General features: G+C 40.9%; 1 protein-coding gene across 1 annotated transcript in view; it reads left to right on the forward strand.

The window, feature by feature from the left end:
* Positions 1 to 26,035, forward strand: part of GNAQ (G protein subunit alpha q) — a 292,088-nt gene that overhangs the window by 192,619 nt on the left and 73,434 nt on the right. Inside the window, exon 3 of the mRNA XM_060154953.1 lies at positions 10,660 to 10,814. Coding sequence (XP_060010936.1) covers positions 10,660 to 10,814 — 155 coding nt within the window. The remainder of the gene's footprint in view (positions 1 to 10,659; positions 10,815 to 26,035) is intronic.

Raw genomic sequence — 26,035 nt, forward strand, 5'->3', positions numbered from 1 at the left:
GAGAAGGACCCAACTGAAAATGTTACAATTTCAAATTTATTAACCTAAAATGGTTAGTGCAATTTTGAGGACTATTGCAGGCAATTTCATGAAATAGTTATATAATATGTCCATAATGAAAAAAATACAGTCTTCTTAAAAACGTCAGGGATATGATATTAGAAACAGAAATGGCTAAGAACATAACTAACATACATGAATGTACTAAAATACATGAATGTAAGAAAACTTCTCATTTTTTTTTGCTTTATATGGATATATGAAAGTTATTTTTTAGAAAGAATTTTATGTTTGAAAACGTTTTAACAATACCAATATAATATAACTGATGTGTTGGTCAATAAATAATATTTCAAAGATATATAGCATTAACTATTGTTAATATTCCTTTTCATACTCCAGAATGTCATGTATACACTATAAACTGTCATACTCTCACTAGAAAGTTACCAGTTTCTCAACACTGGTCCAAGTAACTTTTTACAATTGATTCTTATCTGTAATCTTCCTGAAATTTGGGTCCTTTCTCAAAGTCACAAATTATATGTATTACTCTTTGCCCCCCAAAAGTGCCTAGCAAGATGTGGGTTCTCTTATTTCCCTTCCCTTCTTCCTATTCAGATTCTAGATGTTTCATTACTCTTCTTCATAGAACAGTTAGACATCATTGCCGTTGATTCTTTTTACATTCTTACTGTTGGAACAGTTTCTTGCTCTCTGAGTTAAAGAGGTATTTAGACAAGTGTTCTAGGAAGTTCCTTTTCTTCTGCAAAATTCTGGGGATACGAGCCTTTCGCTTTTAGTTCTCCTGACCAAAATTTCTTTTTTTTTTTTTTTTTGTGGTACGCGGGCCTCTCACTGTTGTGGCCTCTCCCGTTGCGGAGCACAGGCTCCAGACACGCAGGCTCAGAGGCCATGGCTCATGGGCCTAGCCGCTCCGTGGCATGTTGTATCTTCCCGGACCGGGGCACGAACCCGTGTCCCCTGCATCGGCAGGCTGACTCTCAACCACTGCGCCACCGGGGAAGCCCTGAACACAATTTCTGAAGCTGCAGTGGGCAGGTTTCACAGTGGGTGTCCCACAAAGACTCTGCAGGACCATGAGATTTCCGGGTACATCTGGTACATCCCTTCATTAAGGAGCTTGTTCTTTCAAATTTTTTTTTCAGCTTTGTCTGAATGTCTACCAAGCTAAGAAGGGAAATATTCTTGATCTGTTTTTCCTATTGGCAAACAAAATAAAATTCCAGACCAGCAGCAACACACTCCTCTGGTTAATAAGATTGTAGGAGCCCAGACATTGCAAAGGGCTAAAATGATGGTGTTTTTTCTGAGACATAATTTCAGGAAATGAACCACATGCAAAATGTGAACTCAACAATGAGAATGATGTGAATCTATAAGGCAGGCATTAGCCTGTTATGCCAGCATGGGGAAGCATCAGCCAGTCAGTTGTTTTGCTTGTGTAAAATCAGTCCTAACTTGGTTGTTGGGAGTCTCAGTCTCTAGTCGGTGTTTTTCAAAGTGTGATTCACGAGAACACCAGTCTCATCCACTGATCTGAGGGGGAAGTGCTGCCATGGTCATACGGTAATGCCTCCACCCTTACCCTGTGCTCATGGATTCCTAGCACTGTTGTCTTAGTAAAGGTTCCAAGTTCTGCAATAGAGACCATCTGTTTAACTTTTTATAAACATCATTCTCTACAGTTACCTGACTTTGGCTCTAGAACACACTTTTCAAAACAATAGCCATTAAAATCCCAAGTAACTAATGGTCCTGAAATATTCTTTGAAAGTAGCCATACAAGTATGTCTAATTCTTTGACTCTTAATAAATACGTATATCTTTAAAAGAATCTTCTAATTTCTTCTTTATCACTGTGACTTTGAATTAACTCTTTGAAAATAAGCTTTTTTGTAGTATTCACAATGTGTGTGTGTGTATTACCATCATAATCATGAAGGTGATTTCAAAGAGTGCACAATTTTTTATTTCATCCCAATATTTTACAGACCTGAGGGCAAGATTCTACATAATGGAACCATGTAATTACATCAGTCAACAGACTCTGTGGAACTGCTTGGTGTGTGCTATGCCCTGGTGCATCAAGCTCTGACCTACAATGTCATTGATCCTGATAATTATGACATGGCCTACGAACATGAAAAAGGAAAATAATAAGCAGAGGACTAAATAGAAAATATTTGCGTGAAATTTATAGTGGTGGAGCCAAGAAAGAGATGGAGTTCTTTAAAAGAAAAAGAACATTTTAAATAATAAAGGAGTATTTTCTCCATCGAAGAAGGAATCTGCTATATGTTAGAGATTAAGCAAATGTAGCTTATAGCGAAGCAAAACCAAAAAGAGAAACAGATTTTCAGCAAAGTTTTTGCGGAAAGGCAGTGTGCCTTATAGCCATTGATTACCTTGGTGAATGCTGTAATAAAGATTAAAAATAAAGCTCTAACCTTAGAAAAGCAGATCTAATAATGATAATAAATCAATTTGTAAAATCTTAAAGTAGAATAATATGTGACAGCTTAATAAACTTCCTTATCTAATATTTTGCTATCTGGGATATTTTATTTAACACAAACTATCTGCTTCATCAGTGTCTAGTGTATTGCCTGACATATGGTAGAAAAGTATTTGTTGAGATAATATTTATTAATGGTAATTTTGAAATAGCTCAAGATTTCATGGTAATTACAATACTTGTTTTAGGTATTTTACTAACAGTTCTTATAACTTTTCTAACAGCCCTAAAATGAATTATTTTCCCATTTCATAGATGAGGTAGCTGAGGTTCAGGAAAGTTGAGAGACAAGCCTAAAGACACAGGGCTGGAATGTGACAGAGTTATGATTGAAGCCCGGTTTGATCTCAAGCTATTGTTCCCTGTCCCTGGCAACTATTTACTTAGCATTTACATTGTATTAGGTATTGTAAGTAATCTAGAGATGATTTAAAGGATATGAGAGGATGTGCATAGGTTATATGCAAATACTATGACAGTTTTTCTAAGGGTCTTGAGTATCTGTGGATACCTGTTACCTACTCTGTTACCTGATACCTACTCTGTTCTTGTGATACCAGGGTAAAGAGGGATGTGGATGCTTTAGCAAAGGAGAATCAGTAGATTCCCTAGCACTGAAAGATTCCACACACAGGATTTATCATCTTCATCAGGGACTTCAAAAGGCTGTGTCATGTAGTAATTTGTAATTTTGCTGAGCCATGAGTTGAATCATAAGTGTGGAGAGGCTGTTCTATAGGAATGAGTCACTGGCTACGTGAACCCAGCCAACAGCAGCTCGGTGTGACTTTGCTGTTCTTTGTCATTTATGCAGTAATGACCATAAGAAAATGCATCAACAACTGTCACTCTTTGTTCAGTGCATGTTAATGAATGAAGGTCAGCTGTTCAAGTTGTAATGAAGTCAGAGAAGGCGAAGTGGTCTAAGACATGATAGTTCTCGCCCACGTTTTCGGTAGGAAATTTTAAGGGGTGTTTGCAAATTTGAGGACCCTTTGAGATCCATTATCCAGGCTGGTCTCTAGAATGTTGTTTCACATTTGAGCAAATAAAGGTGGGTGATTTGCCTAAGGTTACAGAGCTGGTAAGTGTGTACACCACACGTTTTATGTTTCCTGTGCTATTTTCCTTTTCTTCTGCTTTTTAAACAGTTAGCAGCTTTGGGTGTTAGGTCTGCCTTTAAGTGTTTTACATCCTTTCTGTCATTTAACCATCTAAAATAAATGCCATAGGGACTTCCCTGGTGGCGCAGTGGTTGGGAGTCTGCCTGCCAATGCAGGGGACATGGGTTCGAGCCCTGGTCCGGGAAGATCCCACATGGCACGGAGCAACTGAGCCTGTGCGCCACAACTTTGGAGCCTGCGCTCCAGAGCCCGTGAACCACAACTACTGAAGCCCACGTGCCTAGAGCCCACGCACCACAACAAAGAGCAGCCCCCGCTCGACACAACTGGAGAAAGCCCGCGCACAGCAGTGACGACCCAATGCAGCCAAAAATAAATAAATAAATAAATTTAAAATAAATGCCGTATACCCTGAGAAAACCATAATTCAAAAAGAGTCATGTACCAAAATATTCATTACAGCTCTATTTACAATAGCCAGGACATGGAAGCAACCTAAGCGTCCATCAACAGATGAATGGTTAAAGAAGATGTGGCACATATATACAACGGACTATTACTCAGCCATAAAAAGAAACAAAACTGAGTTATTTGTAGTGAGGTGGATGGACCTAGAGACTGCCATACAGAGTGAAGTCAGAAAGAGAAAAACAAATACTGTATGCTAACACATATATGTGGAATCTAAAAAGAAAAATTTGTCAGAAGAACCTAGGGGCAAGACGGGAATAAAGATGCAGACCTACTAGAGAATGGGCTTGAGGATATGGGGAGGGGGGAGGGTAAGCTGGGACAAAGTGAGAGAGTGGCATGGACATATATACACTACCAAACGTAAAATAGATAGCTAGTGGGAAGCAGCCGCATAGCACAGGGAGATCAGCTTAGTGCTTTGTGACCACCTAGAGGGGTGGGATAGGGAGGGTGGGAGGGAGGGAGATGCAAGAAGGAAGAGCTATGGGGACATATGTATATGTATAACTGATTCACTGTGTTATAAAGCAGAAACTGACACACCATTGTAAAGCAATTATACTCCAATAAAGATGTTAAAAAAATAAAATAAATGCCATTGTTACCCCCATTTGACAGATTAGGAAACAGAGGTTTAGAGATGTTAAATAGCTTGACCCAAGTTCATGCTCAACTAGTACTGGGTGGAGGTGGGATTACAACAGAGAGATCTGATCCCAAGGTCCATCATTTTACTCTGTATTTCCTTTGAGTAGAAAACGAAAAAAGTCTGTTTTTTTTTGTTTGTTTGTTTTCATAACTTAGAATCAAATGCCAAAATGGAAATAAGCAACAAGGAAAAAAAAAGGATTGAGATGTGCACCTTCGTTCAAGATTAAAACATACTCAGACAGCAGTTCAGAATTTTTCTAATTCAGAGCCCCTCTGTGTGTGTTGGGCATCCTTTCAAACAGAGCAGCCCTAATGAGCTGAATATTTGTGTCTAAGAGCTTCAAAAATGTGGAAGTTACCATTTGGTTTTCTACTTCTAGAGTGTAGGAACCGGAATAGGTGTGACATTCCAGCCTAAAGCCACCTTGAGCTGTTAATGAGTTTTTGAAAATCCTTCCAAAGTGACTATAAGATCTTTGTTATTTCATCTGAAGGCTTGGCCTTCTGTGGGCAGGGTAAGACTCACTGTGGTGGGAACTCAGTTCTTCCTTCCTCTTGCTGAAGCAACCTTGGAAATATCAACACATCTAAGATTTACCTGAATTTTATGACCACCAAATCACCAAAACAAGACATTACCACATTGGCACATCCTGCGGTTTCCATGTGGTCTTAACCGAAAATTCTGCCAAGAGTTCCTAAGAGTAGCTACTTAGTTCTCACAATGTTCCCTCTGAGGCTTGCCACCAGCTTGCTAAGAATTCTGAAAGCTAACTTTCATTGTTAAGTATTTCCATCCAGTGTGTTCAACTGTAACTTGAAATGAAATAGAATTATATTTTGCATTTTGTTTATATGATTAACACATACCTGTTTTGCTTTTCTATTTACAGTGTTCAAAATAAAAAGGGTAGTCAATTGTAACTTATTTATATTATTAGAAATGACTTATTTCCTTTTCATCATTGCCTTATTCATTAGTAATTGTTTAATTTCACGTAATTACTTGTGATTTTTACTACTTCACATCTGACATTTGGACAAATAGAAAAGGGTCTAATTTATCTTCCTAGTCTAACACATTGTACTAAAAAATATTCTTTCCACATACAGAATATTTTTTACCAAAAAAATGAGAGGATTGCACTTCCATTGAGGACCTTTGTATAGGCAATGTAAAAATTCTGTATTTTATAAAATGCTGTCACACTTAAATAACTTGAGAACTTCAGGTGAAAGCTCTTACATAGATGCAAATTACAGTTGATTATATTTGAATGTCATTTTACAAAACAGCAAGGGTGGAATTAAAAAACAAAGCTTAGTAGGCAATGAAAGTGACTTAGAAATTATGACCTGGATGAAGGCAAAGCGGTGATCTTGTGGTTCTTGAGGCCAATATACTTTCATAGTTGGTGGAGGTTGATTATGGTTCATAGCTGAGATTAATACTGTAGCTTTCATTGTGGAGGTTAATTTGCAGTAAGGGTCAGCATGAAACTTCCTCACTAGACTTTTTTTTTCCCACAGTTAAAAGAGAGGGCCATGTTTATTTTGTTTACTGAGCCTTTGTTCATCATCTTCATCTCTGCCTGCCAGCCGAATCCTCTCTTCTCTCTGACATGTTGTCTGACCTCTCTATCCATGCTGAGTTCTACTTTCTCAACCCCTATGTGGCATTGCCGATGTACAGACTTAACCATGTTCTGCCCTCTATTGTCAGGCACTGTTTGAAATAGTGAGGTCTTGTTTCAATAAATGATATATTATGTGCTCCTGGAGGGACAGTGTTGTAACTCCTTGGTGCTCCATGCATTCTAGATGTATTTATTTACAGTCATGCAGTTTATGGCTAGACGAAGCCTTAGGGAGATGATTTGTTTCAATTGCATAATCTTGTGGACCAGGAAAATGAAGCTCTATAGAGGTAAAGTAGTTTCTTCTAAGGGTTATGGCTTGTGTTAGGGGTAAAGCCAGGCCTAGAATTTAGGTGTCCCAATTTCCAGTTTAGTATAATTTCCACTCTTCCTTCCTTATATACTTCATTCAACGACTATTTATTGAGCATCAGTGGCAGGCACTCTGCTAGACCCTGATACTGCAATGCTGAGCCTGTCTTGGAACTTATACAGTGATCAGGGAGAAGGACACTAACAAACAGCACACAAATAGATGCACACTAGCTACCGAGATAAGTGCTGTTAAGGATTATGTGGTTCTGAGAGAGTAGGCAATGGATGGAAGATTTCCTTGAGAAACTTGTTTTTGACTTGTAAGACTTGACACTGTGTTTATATGTACTTTTTGAATGCACTTAAATTAGACAAATATTTGTTGTTGCTCACTCTGTGCTGGGCCCCAAAAGAAATTAGAGAAATTAGAGCCAGTAAGCTACAGCCCCTTCCCTCAATGTATAGTCTAGAAGACGATAAGCCAAGAGGTAACTATCATCGTTAAGCAAAATGTAGAAGTTCCATGGTTCAAAAGACACAAAGCTCACATTTTGGGGGAGAGGAGGAACATGAGGAACATCTTCCTGTCAGAGATGGCATAGGATACGGCCCCTGAACAAAAGCTAAAGAAAGGAATAGAGAAGGCCTTCCAGATGTAAGAAAAAGCAAACCGAGATGGAACAAGATAAGAAATTAGAGGAGTTTTCTAACAACAGAAAGTAATCTCATTTTACAGGAGCAGGCTTTTCGGTTACACAACTGTTGAGGATGTTGTCTATTGAAATGCCCTTACAGTCCACTGCAGTTAAAGGTGGAAATGCAAATGTTCCCTCGTTTCTCCTCCTGGAGCACATAATCCTGTGCTTTGGTTGGTTGCCGGCTATATGGACTGTTCCCCCCAACTCCACCCCTACCCCTCCGTGGCAACTACATCTAAGTCTTTAATTGCTGTGTTACCTAGCATTTCACTGGGGTTCAATAAACATTTAATCGTCATAGTAAAAAGTGTCTGCTATGTGGAAACTGTTTTCTCTGGCATAAGTTACCTTCTCTAGAAACAGAAACAGAACTCCTTCCAGATGACATGGCTGGCCCAGTGTAGTGAGTATCAAACTTAGTTTTTAAATACTGCCTACACTAACCTGTATCATCACGTAGCTTTTATGCAATTCAGAGAGGTCTCAGCCGTTTCTCCCTATGGATGGCATAATAGTTTGTCTAAATATTGTTGTAGGAAAGTGCTGCAGATTTACTTATTAGCATGTGTTAAGTGGCCAGCTGCTGTGTAGGACATAGTGTTATTGGTCAATCTTATTAGGGAAGTAAATGGAGGAGCAGATGAGTGGTACCTGATCCAACTCAGGCACAGATATACTTTATCGTTTCTAGCATTGCCAAGAATAAAAATTAGGGATATTTCACGGAAAACTCTAGATTTGGGGCTTCCCTTGGTAAATCGGAAAATCTGGCAACACGGGGCCTATATCCCAATGGCAGCAGTTAGTGGGAGGTAATCGGGTGTGTGTTTCTCAGTGTGCTGTAGTCCCTATCACTCCCTGTTGCCTACATCTAGCTTGTTTTATTCATTTCTGTGGCTTCCTGGCCCTTATAGTGCCCCTTGCTTTGGAGTGCTGTCGCCTTTCTGGGACCCTTCTCTTTAGTTTCCAGTAGCAATTTTCTGGCCAGCCAGACAATTAATTATGACCACAGCAGATAGTGTGTGTGTGATGCTTAGTAGTTCGCAGTGGTTCTCGAACTTTTCCACGTATCAGAATCATCCAGAGGGCCTGTTAAAACAGGGATTTGCTAATCAGTTTCTTAGTCAAAAAGTTTGAGGTAGGATGGAAGGATTTGTATTTTTATCACATTCCCAGGTGATGCTGCTGGTGTGTGTACCGCCTTTTGAGAACCACTCAACTACTGTATTGTAGCACAATAGTAAGTCACGTGAGCTTGTTGGGGCAGGATGTTCCCCACCAGAGATAACATTTGGCAAGATTAAGCAACTTATCCAATGTCATAAGAAGCAGCAGAGTCAGATTAAAACCATGTCTTTAGAGTATATCCAGCAGGAGACCATCCCCTACGTCCCTGTTCCTGCCCCACATCTGCCCTCCAAGATGCACAGAATCCTCTAGAGAACGCTGTAAAACAGACATAGCCTCGGGGATTCTAATTGAGGATTATACCACGGGTGATCGTTGTCATATCTTAGGACACAGAGAGTTAGCACTTGTTTGTATTCAGTGAGTAAGGGCAGAAAGGCGAGGTCAAAGCTTGACATCTGGCATACCTGTGAAGGTATGAGACATGCCTGCTAGGCAAAGTGCAGGAGGCCCCACAGCCAGTGTTTCGTGCTTGAAGGAGGTCCACTTGAGCAGGCAGACGGCAGAGCAGGTGGGGCAAGTACAGTCTTTGGTATCGACACGGAGCAACAGGTGCTACAGAGCCAGGCGGAGCACAGCACTGGGGATTCATTGGGGAGCCAGTGATACTGTTTTCCAGGGGGAGCCTCATGGGGAACTGTGACTGAGGTAGGCCCACCTGAGGTCTGAGACTTGGGAACAGGACTTCAGGATGGCAGGATTGCTGGTGGGATAAGACAGATTGCCTGGGCAGGGACTAGGTACAGAAAACAACGATAGGGATCCATTTTCCAAGGTTGGGGTGCAGGGCAGAGCTATAGGGCTTCTCACTTTCTAGATCTGACTGTCAGGGTCAGAGCAGAGCTAGCAAGAAAGGTGGTTTCTTCAGTCTTGGCATGTTGGGCTTCTTAAAACTTTCTCTAAGTCAAGATTAGTCTAATGACATGGGGCCCTTCCCTCTTACGGGATGAGAAGGAAGATAAAGATGGGGAACCAGACAGGCCTAACATGGATTAAATTTATTAAATTCTATCTGCTTAAAACTCTATGAAAAGAATAATTGGGTCATCATGTCATCAAGATAACCATTCACTGACCTAGTTCAGAAGTTTATCTGTACAAAATCAAGACTTGTTTTAACAAATTATCAGCCATCTGTCTCCAGTTTTCAAGATAATTAGTTATTTGTTGATTTACATATTCATGTGCACATGTAATTTACATGTAAACTACACCCATGAAAACTATTTTGTTTGAGATTGTTAGACAATGATATATTCTGGTTAATTTGGGGGTTGACCATACAACATTTTGATTTCAATCTTGTTGAAAAATTTTTTTTAAATCTTTTTACCTCTTTCCTGCTAAATGTTGTATAATGAAAATAACAAAGTCCTTTTTCCTTGTTAAAAAAAACTGGATAGCCTCCTCAATCTGATAGTATAGATAAGGCAGCTATAAAATAAATATTGGCAATTCGGGGGTGTGGGAGTGGAGAGGCACGCCTACCGCTGCTCAGGTTCAGTCGTTAATATTGACTGTTCTTCTGTGGGTTTACCCCTATCCCAGAAGCGAGCCATAGAAACTAACCCTGATTAGTTGAGGAGTCTGATTGAGCTTCTGCTACTCAGTGAATACCCAGCCCATGAGAACACTCAGGGCTGGGTATATTATGCGTTTGATTATAATAAACTATAAACACAGAGGGAATACATGTCTCTTTTTTCCCTTTAATAACATTAATTGTTTTAGGATTGTGATCATCACCTGTAAACAGTCATTACGTGTAGCATGACATCCTCATTGTTCCGACGGGAACCAAACACTCTGCTTGCCTCTAGTCAACTTTAGGTAGCCTCATGGTCTAATCTAGAGGGAAAGATTTGGGACTGGGTTTTATCTAAGGAAAAACAAAAAAAGCATTACATTATTATAAACCAGTTCAAAAACCAGTATATGAGGAAAGACCTCACTTGTGCACAATGTAATGTGCAAACCAAAGGCAATTTTCAGTGATGGAAAGGAGATTAAAACTTTTTTTTTTTTTTAAACAGGCTCACGCACAATTAGTTCGAGAAGTTGATGTGGAGAAGGTGTCTGCTTTTGAGAATCCGTATGTAGATGCAATAAAGAGTTTATGGAACGATCCTGGAATCCAGGAATGCTATGACAGACGACGGGAATATCAGTTATCTGACTCTACCAAATAGTAAGTATTCCTCCAGGAGGCCCTTTGCATCTTTCTCTTTACTTTCACGTGCAGGTGCTCTGCAGTGAGACCTTCTGTGTTCTGTAATGTGTGTATTGTTATCTGATTCTAACCACACAGTTAGGAAGTATAGGTATTAAACTTGTGCCAACCTCATAAATTTCAACTATATTGTAAGGGACTGGCATGATGAGTCAGGGAGAGTATTTTACTGTTTTCTGTTTGAAAAGCAAACTGAAGACTCTAGGAATCTGCATTCACTAACCTGTCTCTTTCCCCAAATTGTAAAGCAGCAGTTCTCAAACACATACTTCATTGTGCTTTGAAATCTTGTAATAATAATTTTTAATGCAAATTTCGGATCTTACTCATATGCTGGAAAACACCTACGCACACTAAGAACCGCAAACAAATGCGCTTGATTATGGCTTCGCAAACATCAGACCTCCTGGTTTCTAGTTTCCAGGCACAGAACCTTGACTGCTTCCTGGGAGCCACTGTTATGTTGATGGATAGATTTGCCTTTGCATGAAAATTGCGTGGGAGTCGAATTTTGCATGCATTCCCGAATTATTTTGCGAGCTGTCAATCAAAATCATGTGTCCTGGGAGAGATTTGCATCCTAGAGAGCTTTGCTAGTTCTCTAGATTAAATCTTGCCTAACAGAAAGAAAGTAAAGCTCTGGCAGTCATTGGATTAATGTAATCAATGTGGTCAGCAATGTAGATAATTGGGCGCCTGAAAAATTGATTTTTTTTAGTAGTATTTAGCCAGATTTCTGTCTACATTAATTATGGTAACCCAGCACTTGCCTCTTGTATTGGTTCTGGGCAGACAGAAGAAAGGGTGGAAAATATTCAGCAGTCTCAGGGCAGTTCATGTGTTGAAATGACCCTCTGGATGAGAGCAGGACCATGGGGAAAATAAGGAGCCCCATAGGCTGCTTGGCGTCACTCAGCAGTGCAGAGGACATCCAAGAGCTGTTTGGCTCTGTTTTTGAAGTAAAGTGGATCGTGCTCTTACCCTAGTTCTAGGCATTTGTATAAGATAAGTTATGATTCAGGTTAGCCAAAGAAATGTTGCCTGGTCAAAACAATTCTTGTATTCCTAAGGTAAATCTGAATGACGTAATTCTGAAATGTGACGTGGAACACTCAGGAACACCGTGTCTGTCGTGTTTAAGCTAATACCCACCGCTCTGGGCCTCTGAAATAGCGCTTCCTCATTCCCTACTTCTTTTGTCCTTCTTCCACGCCTTCACGGAGCCTTCCACACTGCCTGTCCTCAGTCTTCCTCTTCCGTGTCTGCCCGCCTTCCTTCGCCCCCTTCCCTTCCTCCCTCCCTCTCTCCTCCCCCCACCCCCCCCCCCGCCCCGAATTCCTACTGTGTAAGTTCCTGTGAGTAGAGAGATGAAGAAGATGCGTTCAGCTCTGATGTGTTCCAAATTCTGCCCCCTCAACCTTTGACCTGCTGTCTTCCTTTTACTTCCTGCCCCCTCTGTCTTTCTGTTTCCTTTGCCAGTCCAGACTCCATCCATCTCCCCCACATTGCTGCTGTGCTTTACCCCTCGTTCCTTTTGCTGCTCATTATGTCTTCTGCTGTCCGCCCTCACCTCTGGTTCTCCTTTAACTCCACTTCTCACTTTGCTATTGTGACGTCTCTCCTGGTCCATTATAAAGTTACATACACAAATAAATCCTCCACCTCTCATCATTTCTAACCCCCGTCTTTTTACTTTATCAAAAATCCTGTCTCTCCCCCTCCTCCTTACCTCTTCTGTTCTTTACCTGCCACCTAGATCTGTTCTCCCTACAGAGAGGTCTTGCGACTAGGGTATCAGAGCACCAGTGTCCCAGAAGGATGTTGCTTACCAGGGCTGGGGCCCCACCCCCGCTTAGGAAATGGTTTGCCTCCTGCTCCTGGGATAGGCCCTGGGAGAGATTCCTGTTTGCCCTGAGGACACCTGGGCCGGCTGCTGCTGTTGTGCTCTTGAGACAAACTCCACCATATGTCTGGTGACATTCCTTCAGTTTAGATTTGTGCATTCCCAGACAAGTACCCATGAGTTGCTTTAGGGCAAAGAGCTACCCGCAGCGGTTTCTCCAGGCCCCTGTTAGCACTGTGATGCTGGGAGAGCCACCATCTTAGAATTCTGTCGCACAGCCTGCGTCTACCGTAAAAACACGCCTGCTCTGTGGGCACATCCCTCATGTTAGAGCTGAAGATACGGGGGCACCTGGGACAGGCTGATCTCAACCCCTTCACGTGATTATTCTTTAAACAGTTCTACTCTCCCCTGACGGGTATAGGGAGAACTCGATTTTCTAAACTGTACATCATGTGGGTATATAAGTGCATGCACATGCACTTTTTTTCTTTTTTAACCATATCTTTATGCAGAAGGAATAAAGTAAATTATATGTCCTTATACCCACATTTCAGTGTGCATCTTTTTGAAAAAATAGGACATTTGCTTACATAATAAATAATACCATATTATACCTAAAAATAATCAGCCGTCCTTTTCATCATTCCGTACCCAGTTCATATTCATATTTCCCACATTCTTCCAAAATGTCCTTTAGAGTCAGTCGATTTTAGGGCTACTCATTGCATTTGGTTTTTATGTCCCTTAAGTCTCTTTTAACCTAGTAGAGACCTGCTTTGTATTTCACTGGCATGTCGAAAAGATTGGCTTGGATTGGGCCTGATTGCTGCCTCAGAGCATGATTTAACTTTCTCTTCCGTCTCTTGGATTTTCTACAAACTGGAAGTTGCATTTAAAAACTTGATTAGATTCCAGTTAACCATTGTGAGTAGAATACACTTTAAGTGATGTCATACACTGGTTTACCCATCAGTGGTAAGTTAAGGTTCACCACAGTGTTAGGGCACTGACAGCCTCCATTATAAAGTTGTATTTTTTTTCCTTCTGCCACCAAAAGCAATCTGTGTGGTGTTACTTGGTCATTGTGTAATCTCCAGTTCCCCGTCGACTCTTCACATGATCGTTTTAATTCCAATCAATAAGTCTTACCTGGTTTAATAATTCCATTAGGATTTGTAAAGGAATGATTTTCTGCTTTTATCATTTGGTCTTTGTTGGCATTCTTCTATGAAGTAGAAGGTTTTCTGCTCCACTGGTGCTATTTGCTCATCCTGAAATACATTTTCTACCAAAAGGAATGTGTTTCATTCAGTCTTTTCGTTACAGTAATTTGTTACATAGGCTAAATAGATGGTGACTGTATAACTTACGCAAACCAGGACATTTTGAGAAGGAAGGGGTTACTGTTAATAATTGCAATGAAATAGCAGGCATAAACTGGGAATCTCCTGGTCAAACAGGGACATTTGGTCACCTTAGCTAAATGAAACCTAGGGAGGTTTGGTTTTTTCCCCTTCGTTTTCTCTAGAAGACTCTTGTTTACTTTCAGGGAGTAGAACCAATCTGTTCCTGCCAATTATGTAAGTTGTGTGTGGAAACCTGAGTTAGCTGACTCCATCCATGTTTCTGATCTCTAACCAGGATGTTTCAGCACTCTTTATATTATAGATCAGGGCCCAAGTAGCCTGGCTGGCCTGCCTTTAATCCCATTGTGCCGGGAGGCCAAGTATGAGAGTCACTTTATTCTTCCCCATCTTAGTCCCAGGCATTTTCCTTTTCCTTAGCCAGGAAAACCTTCCCAGCACAAAGAAAAGACCAGTGGCTTTTTGGATTCACCCATTTGCTGCTATGTTCCGCATGTTCCCCCAGTGTGGTCCAGGGAACGCCCCGTGAACTGTGGGGATAGTACTGATGAGGATGTAGGTCCCCTGTCTTGAGCATCACTGATTCCCAGTACTGAATTCATTTTCAAAGAGTAACTCAGAGTAATTCCTTTTTCTGCGTTCGAGACGGTTGTTACCCCTTTTCCTTTCCGACCTTTGTGTACATTCCACTGGTGTGTCTTTTAGTATTTTATCCTGCCTCTGTTACTTGATGAGGAAGCATGTTGTTCTTTCTGTCTTTATAATTAAAATTTTAAAAACTTTGTTGATATTCTGCACCTAATTTCTTATACGGTGACATCACCTTACAGAAATCTTTCTGAATTTAAGACCAGCCTCCCTGAGTACTGACTGTCTTCCTTGTGGTTCTTCAGTTTAGATTTAGGGAACATGTAGATACCTAATCTCTAGCCGTGTGAGAATCCGTGCCTGCCATGCCCATCTGCTTAAAGTTTTCAGCTTAACAACAGTTCTCTCCAGGGCCCTGCTGGTTGTGAGAGTCAGTGTAGGCCACTTGCCAGGAATACTGAGAACAGAGGCCAAGCATGCCTCTCGTCTTTTCTATCTGATGAGCTCCTATTTATCCTTCAAGACCCGATTCAGGAGTCACACCCTCTGAAAGTCTTGCCCAACACCAGAGAGAGTGAGTCACTGTGTCATGTATCTTAACACTTGTACAAATCTCCTTTGTATCTGGTATCGTGTTTACCGAAGTGTCTCTCTCCTCTGCCCACAGTGCCTAACATTGACTGCTCACGTTTGACCTTCACAAATGATTGTTCCATGAAATCATAGATGGGTAATTTCCACTGTTTCAGTGACCGTGATGTAGGCACTATCTGTCTTTGGCCATTATAGACGAACTATGAAGTTCCAGAGCTAAAGGCATTTAAGTCTTTTTTCCTGCTGTTTTTGAAGATCTGGCATGTGGAAAGTTCTGTTATCAAAACAGCTGCCATTTGCTGAATACTTCCTGTATGGTAGATTCTGTGCTTAGTCGTTTATATGCAAAACTGTAGATATTTCTTATTATCCCTATGAAACAGGGTCTCAGAGAGGTTGAGTGACTTGTTCACAGTCACACAATTAGTAGGTGATAGGGGTAGGAACTGAAATCAGATTTGCTGCCTCCAGAGCCCAAGTTTTTAACCACTGTGAAATCCAGCCTCACAGAGGATGGATGGATAGATGGATGGTTGGATGAGTGAGAGAGAGAGAGAGGGAGAGAGATAATTGACAGTTGTTAGATATATAGATGATAGACTAATAGATAAAATAGCTCTGATTAGATAAATCACTTACCACGAAAGATACAAATTATTTATTAATCTTTGTTAACGTTGCCTATAGGTAGCTCCGATTTACTGGAAAACACACCCATCAGGGTTTTGATTATCGTCCACAAAATTTAGCCACGTTTAACAGTATATCAATTGTTCATACAACATAGAAGATATTCTAGGTCACACAGAATTGAGAAATATCATTTATTTTAGTCTACAGTCTTAACCCCTTTTCCCATACTCCATCCGATAACTTTTTACTGGAGTCAAACTAGAGCCAATAAGTGATTTGAGCTTTCGTTTTTCTACTTTGATTAGCCAACTTGCTGATCATAATAAACAATCGGATGGCTCAAAGGACAGGCAGCGCTGGTAGAAACAAGGAGATGGGAAATTCCAGACGACGGATAAGCAGTTTAGGATAAGTTTGCAATTGGCTCTAATTTGGCATATTCTCCCAGTTCTATTTAATGAAAGACTAAAAAAGCATTTTAAGGTGCTGGAGAGTTTTGTAGATTCCCTTATTACCCTTTTTGTTATTGATTTTAAAAAGTCTGAGGGCTCTGAATATCTTTAGATAAAGAATACAATAAACAGATGGCTGTAGTTTTTTGTTGTTTTTTTTTTTTGGCTGGGGTTCACCACCTGCCTTAATATACTGAGACGTCAGGTCAAATGAGTTCACTGCCTACAGTACCAAAAGCTCCCTGACATTAGCCAGAGAACACAAGTCTCAATCAACTTGGCATATAGTGAGAAAAGTCCTCACCCTGCAGGCTTTTGGCAAAAGACTGCTGTATCCTTGTTCCCCTTCAGGGACCAAGTAATGCCTAATCTTGCTTTACTGAAGTACCCTCCAGGGATTTCAGTAGATCAGACACCTTGAAATTTCCTCATGTTCCACAGCCCATGAATCCAAAGTACATGAAAATTGGCTTTGGGGCATAAGTCGCATTTGGAGTTTACTTCTAACTTCATGCTTAAATTTTTAATTTAATTTAAAAACGCACAAGGAATTTGAATGTTGGATTTTAAATGCAAAGCGAATTTTCAGAGGTAGGTTAGCATATCGGCCTGCTTTGGGGCTGAATCCTTCTTGAAGAAGTACCTTGCTAAAAATTAGTTCCTGACTCATGAGCCAAGTACTTGAACCTGAGCGTGTGTTATCTCTAACTCTCACAGCCATTCTAACTTTACTCTTTATCTGACTATTAAAAAGAAGTGTAGGGCTTCCCTGGTGGCGCAGTGGTTGAGAGTCCGCCTGCTGATGCAGGGGATACGGGTTCGTGCCCTGGTGCGGGAGGATCCCACATGCCACAGAGCGGCTGGGCCCGTGGGCCATGGCCGCTGAGCCTGCGCGTCTCGAGCCTGTGCTCTGCAACGGGAGAGGCCACAACAGTGAGAGGCCTGCGTACCGCAAAAAAAAAAAAAAAAAAAAAAAAAAGAAGCGTAAACCTACTGCAGGCGTTTGGAGGCAGACGAGACATTGTGTGGTGAGACCATTGGGTCAGAGTCCAGCCTTCAATGGAATTGCGGCTGCCATTCCTCACCTGTGGGGCTTCTGACTACGTAAGTCTCACTGGCCTCAGACACTGGTGTCTGTTCTGTAATCTCTAAACTCTCTTCTAATTCTGAAATCCTTTGATTCTCTAATAGTAGAATGCCTTTATCTGAGAAACCATTACCCTATGCAGTCAAGAGGAAACCTGGTACCCCCAAAATTTACCTGGAAATGTAATGAACAGAGAGATTATTCTCTACATAGTTAAATGACTAAAAATGCTGTCTTGAGCTCAGAAGAGGGTATTGATCTTGCGTATGTTTGCTCTTTTTTAAAGAGTGACAGTAATAACATGGAGTGGCCCTTTTCTTCACCCGCGTGACATATTTACTTCTATTTTTGTTTTCTTTTATCTAATGAGCCATATCTCCTAATAACCTTTATCTATCTATCTATTTATTTATTGGCTGCATTGGGTCTTTGTTGCTGCTCACGGGCTTTCTCTAGTTGCGGTGAGTGGGGGCTACTCTTCGTTGCAGTGCGCGGGCTTCTCATTGCGGTGGCTTCTTTTGTTGTGGAGCAAGGGCTCTAGGCACGCAGGTTTCAGTAGTTGTGGCTTGCGGGCTCTAGAGTGCAGGCTCAGTTGTTGTGGTTCAGGGGCTTAGGCGACATGTGGGATCTTCCCGGACCAGGGCTCAAACCCATGTACCCTGCATTGGCAGGCGGATTCTTAACCACTGTGCCACCAGGGAAGTCCCTTTCCTAGTAACCTTTTGCAAGAATAAAACATACCCTGTATTTGTCTTCCACGGTGAACTCTGATGATTCTAAGACTTGGTCTCTAGTATTCCTTTTTCAGAATGCTTGGAGCTGTTAGAGGTGGTAAGGCTTAAGCACTGTAACCTTCATTACAGAGATGTAGTAGGGAAAGGGGTTTGCCTTGACCCCTGTTCGTCATTCGTTCACTCTGCTTGAAGGGCAAAGTGGATGTGGGAGACGCTTCACTCTGTCAGTTTGCTGCTTGCTCCTATTTCGGCAGAATGTTTGCACGTTCAGTGGTTTGACCTCTTCTTTACAATCCTTCCCACAATCTACTCAGGATGACATTGTACCCACATGAAACCAGGGGCGCTATTACTATAGAACAGGATTGGAAAACCCGCAGGCCCAACTCAACCTGCTGCCTGTCTTTATAAATTAAGTTTTGTTGGAACATAGCCAAGCCTATTTGTTTATGTGTTGCCCAAAGCTGGTTTTGTGCCCAGTGGCAGAGTTGATTCATTGCAACAGACTGAATGACCCACAAAGCCTAAGATACTTACTCTCTGATTTCAAACCACCCCCACCTCACAAAAAAAAGAAAAGAAAAAAATTGCAAGCCCCTCCCATGGAAGGAGACTGAATATTAAAAGGCAACTAGCGCTCTGCTTCCACGTCTGCCATCTGGATAGAGCCTACCTTAGTCCTCGGATGCTCTGAATCAACCCAGAGATTCATTTTTAGAGAACTGAGAGAACAGATGGCCTGCAGTCCCTCAGCAGTACTCCATCAATAGCTCTTTGCACAACAAAACTTCAGATAGGAGGTGAGCGTCAGAGAGCTCTAGACTGTGTTCCCTAGTAGTACCTCTAAATGCCGTGCACAGAATGTCCAGTACTAAAGATGGCATAAATGACCAGAAATGTTGACTGAGTAGATTTGGCTCTGAGAGTAAGGATTGTGTCTCATGTGGCTTGGCTTTTGCCCCCACTGTAGTGCCTGGTGCAGCTGGTTGAGCGTGTGATGGGATTTAACAGTCAGTGGGACCAAAGGTAGGGCTGACCGGCTTTTGAAAGGGGCCTAAGAGAACTCGTACCTGTCTAGGAGATAACCCCACCTCCAGTCTCAAGTGAGCCCAGGACACTTGCTTTCTCCATCGGGCCCGTTCCTTTATTTTCACTCCCCACCTGCAAAGCCCTCTTTGAACTCTTATGGGCTGACCCTGGTGTTCTTCATTCACACAGTGGCTTCTTGATCTAAAGAATTGTGGTCTATAATTAAACATGACCAGCTCCTCAGACCTGATCATCCTTGTTAAAATGAAAGTTCTGGTCCTATAGAACCAATATCCAAGTTAAGGAGACATGACCGTGAGAGACCTGCTTTAGTCAGCGACCTTTTGCTCATGGCTGACTCTTGGCTACCATCACTGGGAGCTCTCTTCTGAGTCACATCTTTTCTGTGCTGTAAAATGGTTATTTTATAGCATGTTTTTCGCCATTGCTAGAGCACGAGCTCCTTGAGGACAGGATTCACACCTTTTTTTTTTTTTTCTTTGTGGTTCCCACCCAGTGCTATGCACAGTGCCTAGTTTTCAGTCAGGCTTTAAGAGAAAGTTGTTGAATGAATGAGGAACATAATAAAAGAATAAGTAAATTATGTTTCTTTGCTGATTTCTTCCCATCTCTCTTTTCTCCCCTCTTCTGCGTGTTCCAGTCCCATTCAGTCTGCACGCTGTAACTCATCCCCCACTTTTCTACGCAGTTCTCTAGTGACTGCAGTTCATAATCATCTCTCCCTTCTTAATGCATTCATAGTTAGCACCTCACAGTGTGGCACTTAATTATTTCTTAATTGATTCATCTGTGCTATCTTTGCTTCACAGGTAGCCTGATGTCCCTAAAGGCAAAGGAAAAATATATATTTTAAGTATTTTGTACCAGCTCCCTGTGCCAGCCCCCCTCCCTCTCCAACACACACAGTGATTTGAATTGAACATATAACAGATTTTCAATAAATATGTGTAAATTAACTGAAGTAAGCACTGTCATTACAGTCAAGATGAGCAGACTAGAATAAAAAGTAGCCTTCTGATGCTTCTGATATGTTTTAGAAGTACAAAAATTGTGTCAAAATTAGTCAACAGCTTTGAAAGTTACCATATAAAAGATGAATAAATGAACAAAGCCAAACAGGCAAATTGAAAAAGGCCTCTTCCTCCCTTCCCTTTTCCTTCTCAATCTGTCTCTTACTCTCTTCTGTTGTTTTGTTGTTGTTTGTTGTTGTTGTTTAATATTTTAATTTTATGTTGATTTACAGTGTTGGGTTAGTTTCAGGTGCACAGCAAAGTGATTCAGTTATACATATATTCTGTTTTAGATTCTTTTCTCATATGGGTTATCACAGAACATTGAGTAGAGTTCCCTGTGCTATACAGTAGGTCCTTGTTGGTTGTCTATCTTATATATGGTGGTGTGTGTACGTTCATCCCAAGCTCCTGATTTATCCCTCCCCCCTGTTGTTGTTTTGTTTTTGCTCTTAATTACAAGGTTAATTTGTTTTTTGGGCAACAGACTTGGGAATCTTTTGCTCTGACCCAAGCCTGGCCGCGGCCCTGGCCCTGGAGTCTGTCTGACACACACATAGGTGCCCCGCTCCTTCCCCACTTGACACGAGTGGTCTCTTTACCATAGACATTCAGATCAACTATCCATATATAAGATACTGAAACTGTTTACTAGATGCAGTGATATAGGATCTTTTTACGGGCTATTTAATTTACTATCAAAAAATCTGATTTTCTGGGTTGGTTTAGTTTATTGGCAAAGGACAATTTAAATGCATGATCTCTTCTGTTTTATCCCACAGAATATTCTCCCTGAGTAGCTTTCATAAACTGTGCGATTGTAGCCCCCCTGCTACCACTAGGTGATCGTGTTTTAAACCTGGAATTTTGTACTGAAAACAAACAATTTCTTTTGAACAAATTCTCTGTAGTAAATACTGCACCTCCTTGAACTCTGATCGTGGTGTACCAGGTGTTAAAGAGGAAAAAGGAAAGTTGACTTGCCCTCCACAGAGCGAGCTCTTAAGGAGATGAAAGTGTTTGTATAATGAGTAATCAGAAATCTCGTGCAGCTAACCCACCTAACCAGGTTACCAGCCAGGCTCATCTGAGCAGTGGGATCTACCAGAGGAGGGAGGGACTTAGTTGGGTCTTGGCATCAAAACCTGTACTTGACTCTCCCCTCAGGACGGCAGTTTTGCAGAACTGTTACTTTCACTTTTTTTTTTTTTTTAAGTTCACTTTGACAATTTCTTTTATTTTTTTCCTTTGGATCCTTGTGGTCACACAGAAACTACACAGTAACCATAAGTGTCTGGTTTCTCCTTAGCTTCCACTGCTTTTGACAGTGTCAAATAAGATCTCAGGCATGATCTAGCTTTCACATCCCCCAAGACTTTTCCTCTTACACGGTCTTACGAATTTTTTTAATGAAGTCGACCTAGTTTTTCTAACCTTCTTTTCAATAATCAAAACTGTGAAATTCTACCCAGAGTCATTTTCTGTGCCAGAATTCATCTTAATATCTGACTTTAACTGCAGCTCTCTTATATTGATAAATACAGCCTCTAGAAAAGAGGCTCTTGCACAGGAGTTGAAGAACCCCAGCATACACCCCATAGTGTGTTACATTAAATGCTCCAAGGTGCTGTATTCGGTTGTCTTACTATGTTTGGTTGGATTTAGAACAAATTACAGAGATTTCTTTTTCCACTTATCACCCACAGGTGCTTTCCCCCTTTTGGTATAATTGCTAAGGCTTGTATGCCTAATGCGTGTATTAATTTTTTTTAACCCCGGCTGTAATATGATACTGTTTACTTGCTGAGTCATCTCTAAATTTTATTCATGTTTCCTTCATTAAAAAAAAAAAGCAAACCCACTTGAATTTCTAATTTCTATGTTATTCTTGGCTTAGATTTCAATTACCTTTCCAGTCATAGGTAGTAGGGCTTTTTCTTTTTACTTCTAAAAAGATCTAAGAAAATAAGTTCTCATTACATGTCAGATTGGAGCATAAATTAAATGTGAAGGTCACCTCAAATCTGTTGCTGACAAACTGCTGTCAAAAACTAAGGAACAATTGAAATCTCTTTTTAAAACATTCAAAAGAGAAATGCCATATTTAGTTTGATTAGAGCATATTGTTTTAGTGACATTCAAGCTTATCGCATATATTTTTAATCATTTAAAGTAATGGATTATACCCCTTTTCTGAAGTTCTTTTTTTTTCTGCAGCCAGATGTGATACTGAAGTTAAATGTATAAAGACTTTAGCAGTTACGAGGTGTCATTATAAACGAATGGGCATGGTTTCCTTGTCTTTCTTATGAATCAGTCATGCTAGAGAAGGATGTTTTGTGGATAATCACCAAGGATTAGAGACAGTTCAAACAAGTTCCCAGAAAACGGCTCTTTCCAAAATATACAAGCATTCATTCCTTCCCTAATAAACTCCCCTGTTTCTCCTCTTCATATAACCCCCTTTTTTCCTACAAGTTGGTAAACTCATTGCAGGCAGGGATCATGTCCTGGGAATTTTCATTTCCTTAGCACCTACCAGAATGTTATGATCCAGATGGTTGTTGAATTTCAGATGACCCTGCATTTTTTTCATGGTAGGAAAGGAATTATGGAAATTTTACTAGTCTTTTTGTCGCCTTGCTTTTCACTGAAAACCATCAGAAACCTGTTTCTTCCATTAAACATACGGTGTCACAATCGTTTGTTAATAAGGGACCACTCCCTCTGTTTGCCCTGGATTAGAGGGAATTCCAAGGCCTGAAAGCTTGATACTGACAGTCATAAAATGGATGTACAAATTATATCATTTTGAGGCCAGGACCTAAAGAAGAGCAGGAAGCGCATCTACTAAATGAAATTAAGTGGATACTGCCTTTCCTTTCTGCGTTGTCTTTATATTCGTCAGAGGCATTTGAATTCAGAATTTAGGTCTTACATAATGCAGGCCAGTAATAGCCCGGAGAAGTAGTTATGTAAAGATGGGTATCTAACAACCCCCACACTCCGTTGTTTTCTCCTAGAAGGTGTAACCTGCCTCTCTAACCACTACAATGTTTTCCATAAAATAGTTTTAATTTGGGTCCCATGTTAAGCATCTGCTGTGTTCCAGGCCCTTGGTTGAGTGTCGGTGACCAGCCTTGGACAAAGGGAGTCATGGTCCTTGACCCCATGGAGTGTGAGAACCCTAACTGGGCAAATGTCTGTGGGAAAATGTTGAGGTTTTTTGGGGTTTTTTAGTCAATTATGAAGTTATCAATTATTGAATGTCTCAAAGCAATGACAAGTCATTAAATTCCCTTGAATGGATTGGAGTAAGATGAGTTTGACTACACCCATTTTCAAGCACAATCTTAAATAAGTCTTCACTCCTAGACAGTTAAATAAGTCCTGTGTGTACCATGGAGCTCTCTCTCTCTGACATCAGGAGAGGGCTACTGCCAGCCACTTGTTATACATACATTGCCTTGGAAATGTACCTTGTGCCTGTCACCATAGCAGCACACTGAGAATGACCTCAGCAGCCACTCAGAATCATTCCTACAAAACAAATTATAACTATAATTAACTCTCTGAATTTACTCTGCAATATAAATTGTTCAGACCTCAGTGTTTTTTAGTTAAAGGTTAAATGAATGGAGTAATCCAACATGAACCCATCCGCCCTCCATATTCCACCAGCGTTTTTCCCCCAAATATGAGGTGCTTCAGTGGAAAGTACAATTCAGTTAAGAGATTATTGCATCATTACCTCTTCTCAGAATATGACAAGAATCAACAAATAAGGATATGCTAGTCTCATCATGCTAGAACTCCATTTCTAAGGCAGTAGAGTGGCTTTTTTCCCCAAGCAAATGTGAAATGCAGAAAGTGCTGTGAGTCCCTCCAAGTCCTGAAGCCCAGAGTGAGGGGGACACGTGGGGTTGGTGCTTGTGCAGGCAGAAGCTCTCCACACTGGCCTCTCTTTGGCAGTGAAAGATGCTAGTCTATGTGGCCTGCACGTTTTACTTGTTTCTCAAATTATCTGCAACAGGTCTTCAGTTTTGGGTAGCTTTCGAGCCGCCCAGACCTTCCTGTAGGAGAAAATAGATTGTGTGTCTTCTGTTTGATTGGGGGGGTTTGTTGTTGTTCTGTTTTGTTTTTCTAGTCTTGTTTTGGGGTGTTCTAGGTTTGGTTTGGTTTGGTTCAGGTTCTAGATAATGTATGTTTCAACTAGCAGACCTTGATAACAAGTTCTTTTCCTTTTTTTTTCTTTTGTTAAACTAGATCAGTTTAACTTTTTTACTCCAAGTGAAGTGGGCCTTTCTCTCCACCATCCACCTAAAACAAAACAACAAGAATGTCAAGCAAGAAGTGCAGTTCACTTTCCAGTAAACTGTAAATGTATGAGGATCTTTAATGGTCATTTCCTTGCCTTGAAATATGTTGAAACCTGGGCAATGAACAGACAGAACAGAGCCTAGCAAGCAGCAAGTGCCCAGTATAGGTTAATTGTTACGTTGCCGTTGTTACTCTCTGAACTATGCTTACATTGAAAAGGAGCAAAAGAAAGACGCAGGGGGAAAATATTATTGCACGTATGAATGCTTCAGATATTCAGCTGATGTCTCAGTAGCACCCGGCGTTCACAGAGAGAAAGCACTGACGGTATTTTTAGGACAGCCTCTAAACTCGTTTCAGTGACTTTCAGTCGCAGGTGTATATCCTGATTCTGTGTTACTCCATCGTGTTTTTCCCAGAGCTCGGTTCACCCTTCTGAACTGGAGAGAGACTAGCAAGGTTCTCACGTGCAGTGTGACAGGGACTCTCCCACTTCATGTGCTGGTTCTTTAAATTTTCCTGTGCAAGGACACATGTTTAAAAATGAAGTGGCAACGAGTAGTCTGTTGAGTTCATCTTCAAGAAACAGATCAGGAAACAGAAAGCCACGATTTCTCTTCCCACAAGAACACAGTAGCACCTTGTGTCCAAGACTTAGCCACCTTCTGTTCTGACCTCTGGATTGGGTGAAGTGAGTAGAAATGGTTTACTGGGCAGCCTATTTAAAAACAAGCTTGCCAATGTGAATTGGAAGTTCTCTGATTCCTCTGAATTAAATTTTTGTATATAGTAGTTAAATAAATGATGATCTTGCAGATTTCAAAATGTACATTCATTTCGATTTTTTCAAATCAAGGAGCTCATAAATCAAAAAACTCCATTTATACAGAGTGCCCAGTTGAGTTTGCATTTATGGAGTCATGAGCTGGTTTATCTGTAGGATGAGATACAGGCCAACACCCAGAACGTGGGCTTGTTAACCCCATCAGGCACCTCCCAGACAGTGCCAGGTTATTCACTAAAATTTGGAGTCCAGTCCTTTTTTACATTTCCTTCCTGCCTCTCAAGCCCATATTCTCCCAGCCTCTCCCTCTTTTTGTCCCCCAGCCACTCTTACAATAATTAAAGATACCAGGCTGGTTTCTATCAGCCAGTAGAGAGCTAATTGCCAGCTAAAGAATCATTGATGTGTTTGGGACAAGGCCACTAGAATACTAACTATAGTTGCTTTGTATTAGGAATTTCCAGACTAATATTGTATTTTTTTGTCTTAAAGAATTGATACAGCTCCAAAAAGGCAGTAATTTATTTCTTTGTTAAAGTCAGCTACTCTACCACTTTCTGATACTTTTCTTCCTTCTCTCCACTTCTGTCTTAGAATTCATTGTTGTCCTTCCTTTTCCATCAGCAGGTCTGGTGTGATGGTGTCACTGACGTTCTCATGTGTCTTCCTTCCTCCAGCTATTTTATGATCCCATGAATCTTAGAGACTTAAATTTTT

The sequence above is a fragment of the Lagenorhynchus albirostris genome, chromosome 7, assembly GCF_949774975.1.
Source record: "Lagenorhynchus albirostris chromosome 7, mLagAlb1.1, whole genome shotgun sequence".
Classification (NCBI taxonomy): Eukaryota; Metazoa; Chordata; class Mammalia; order Artiodactyla; family Delphinidae; genus Lagenorhynchus; species Lagenorhynchus albirostris.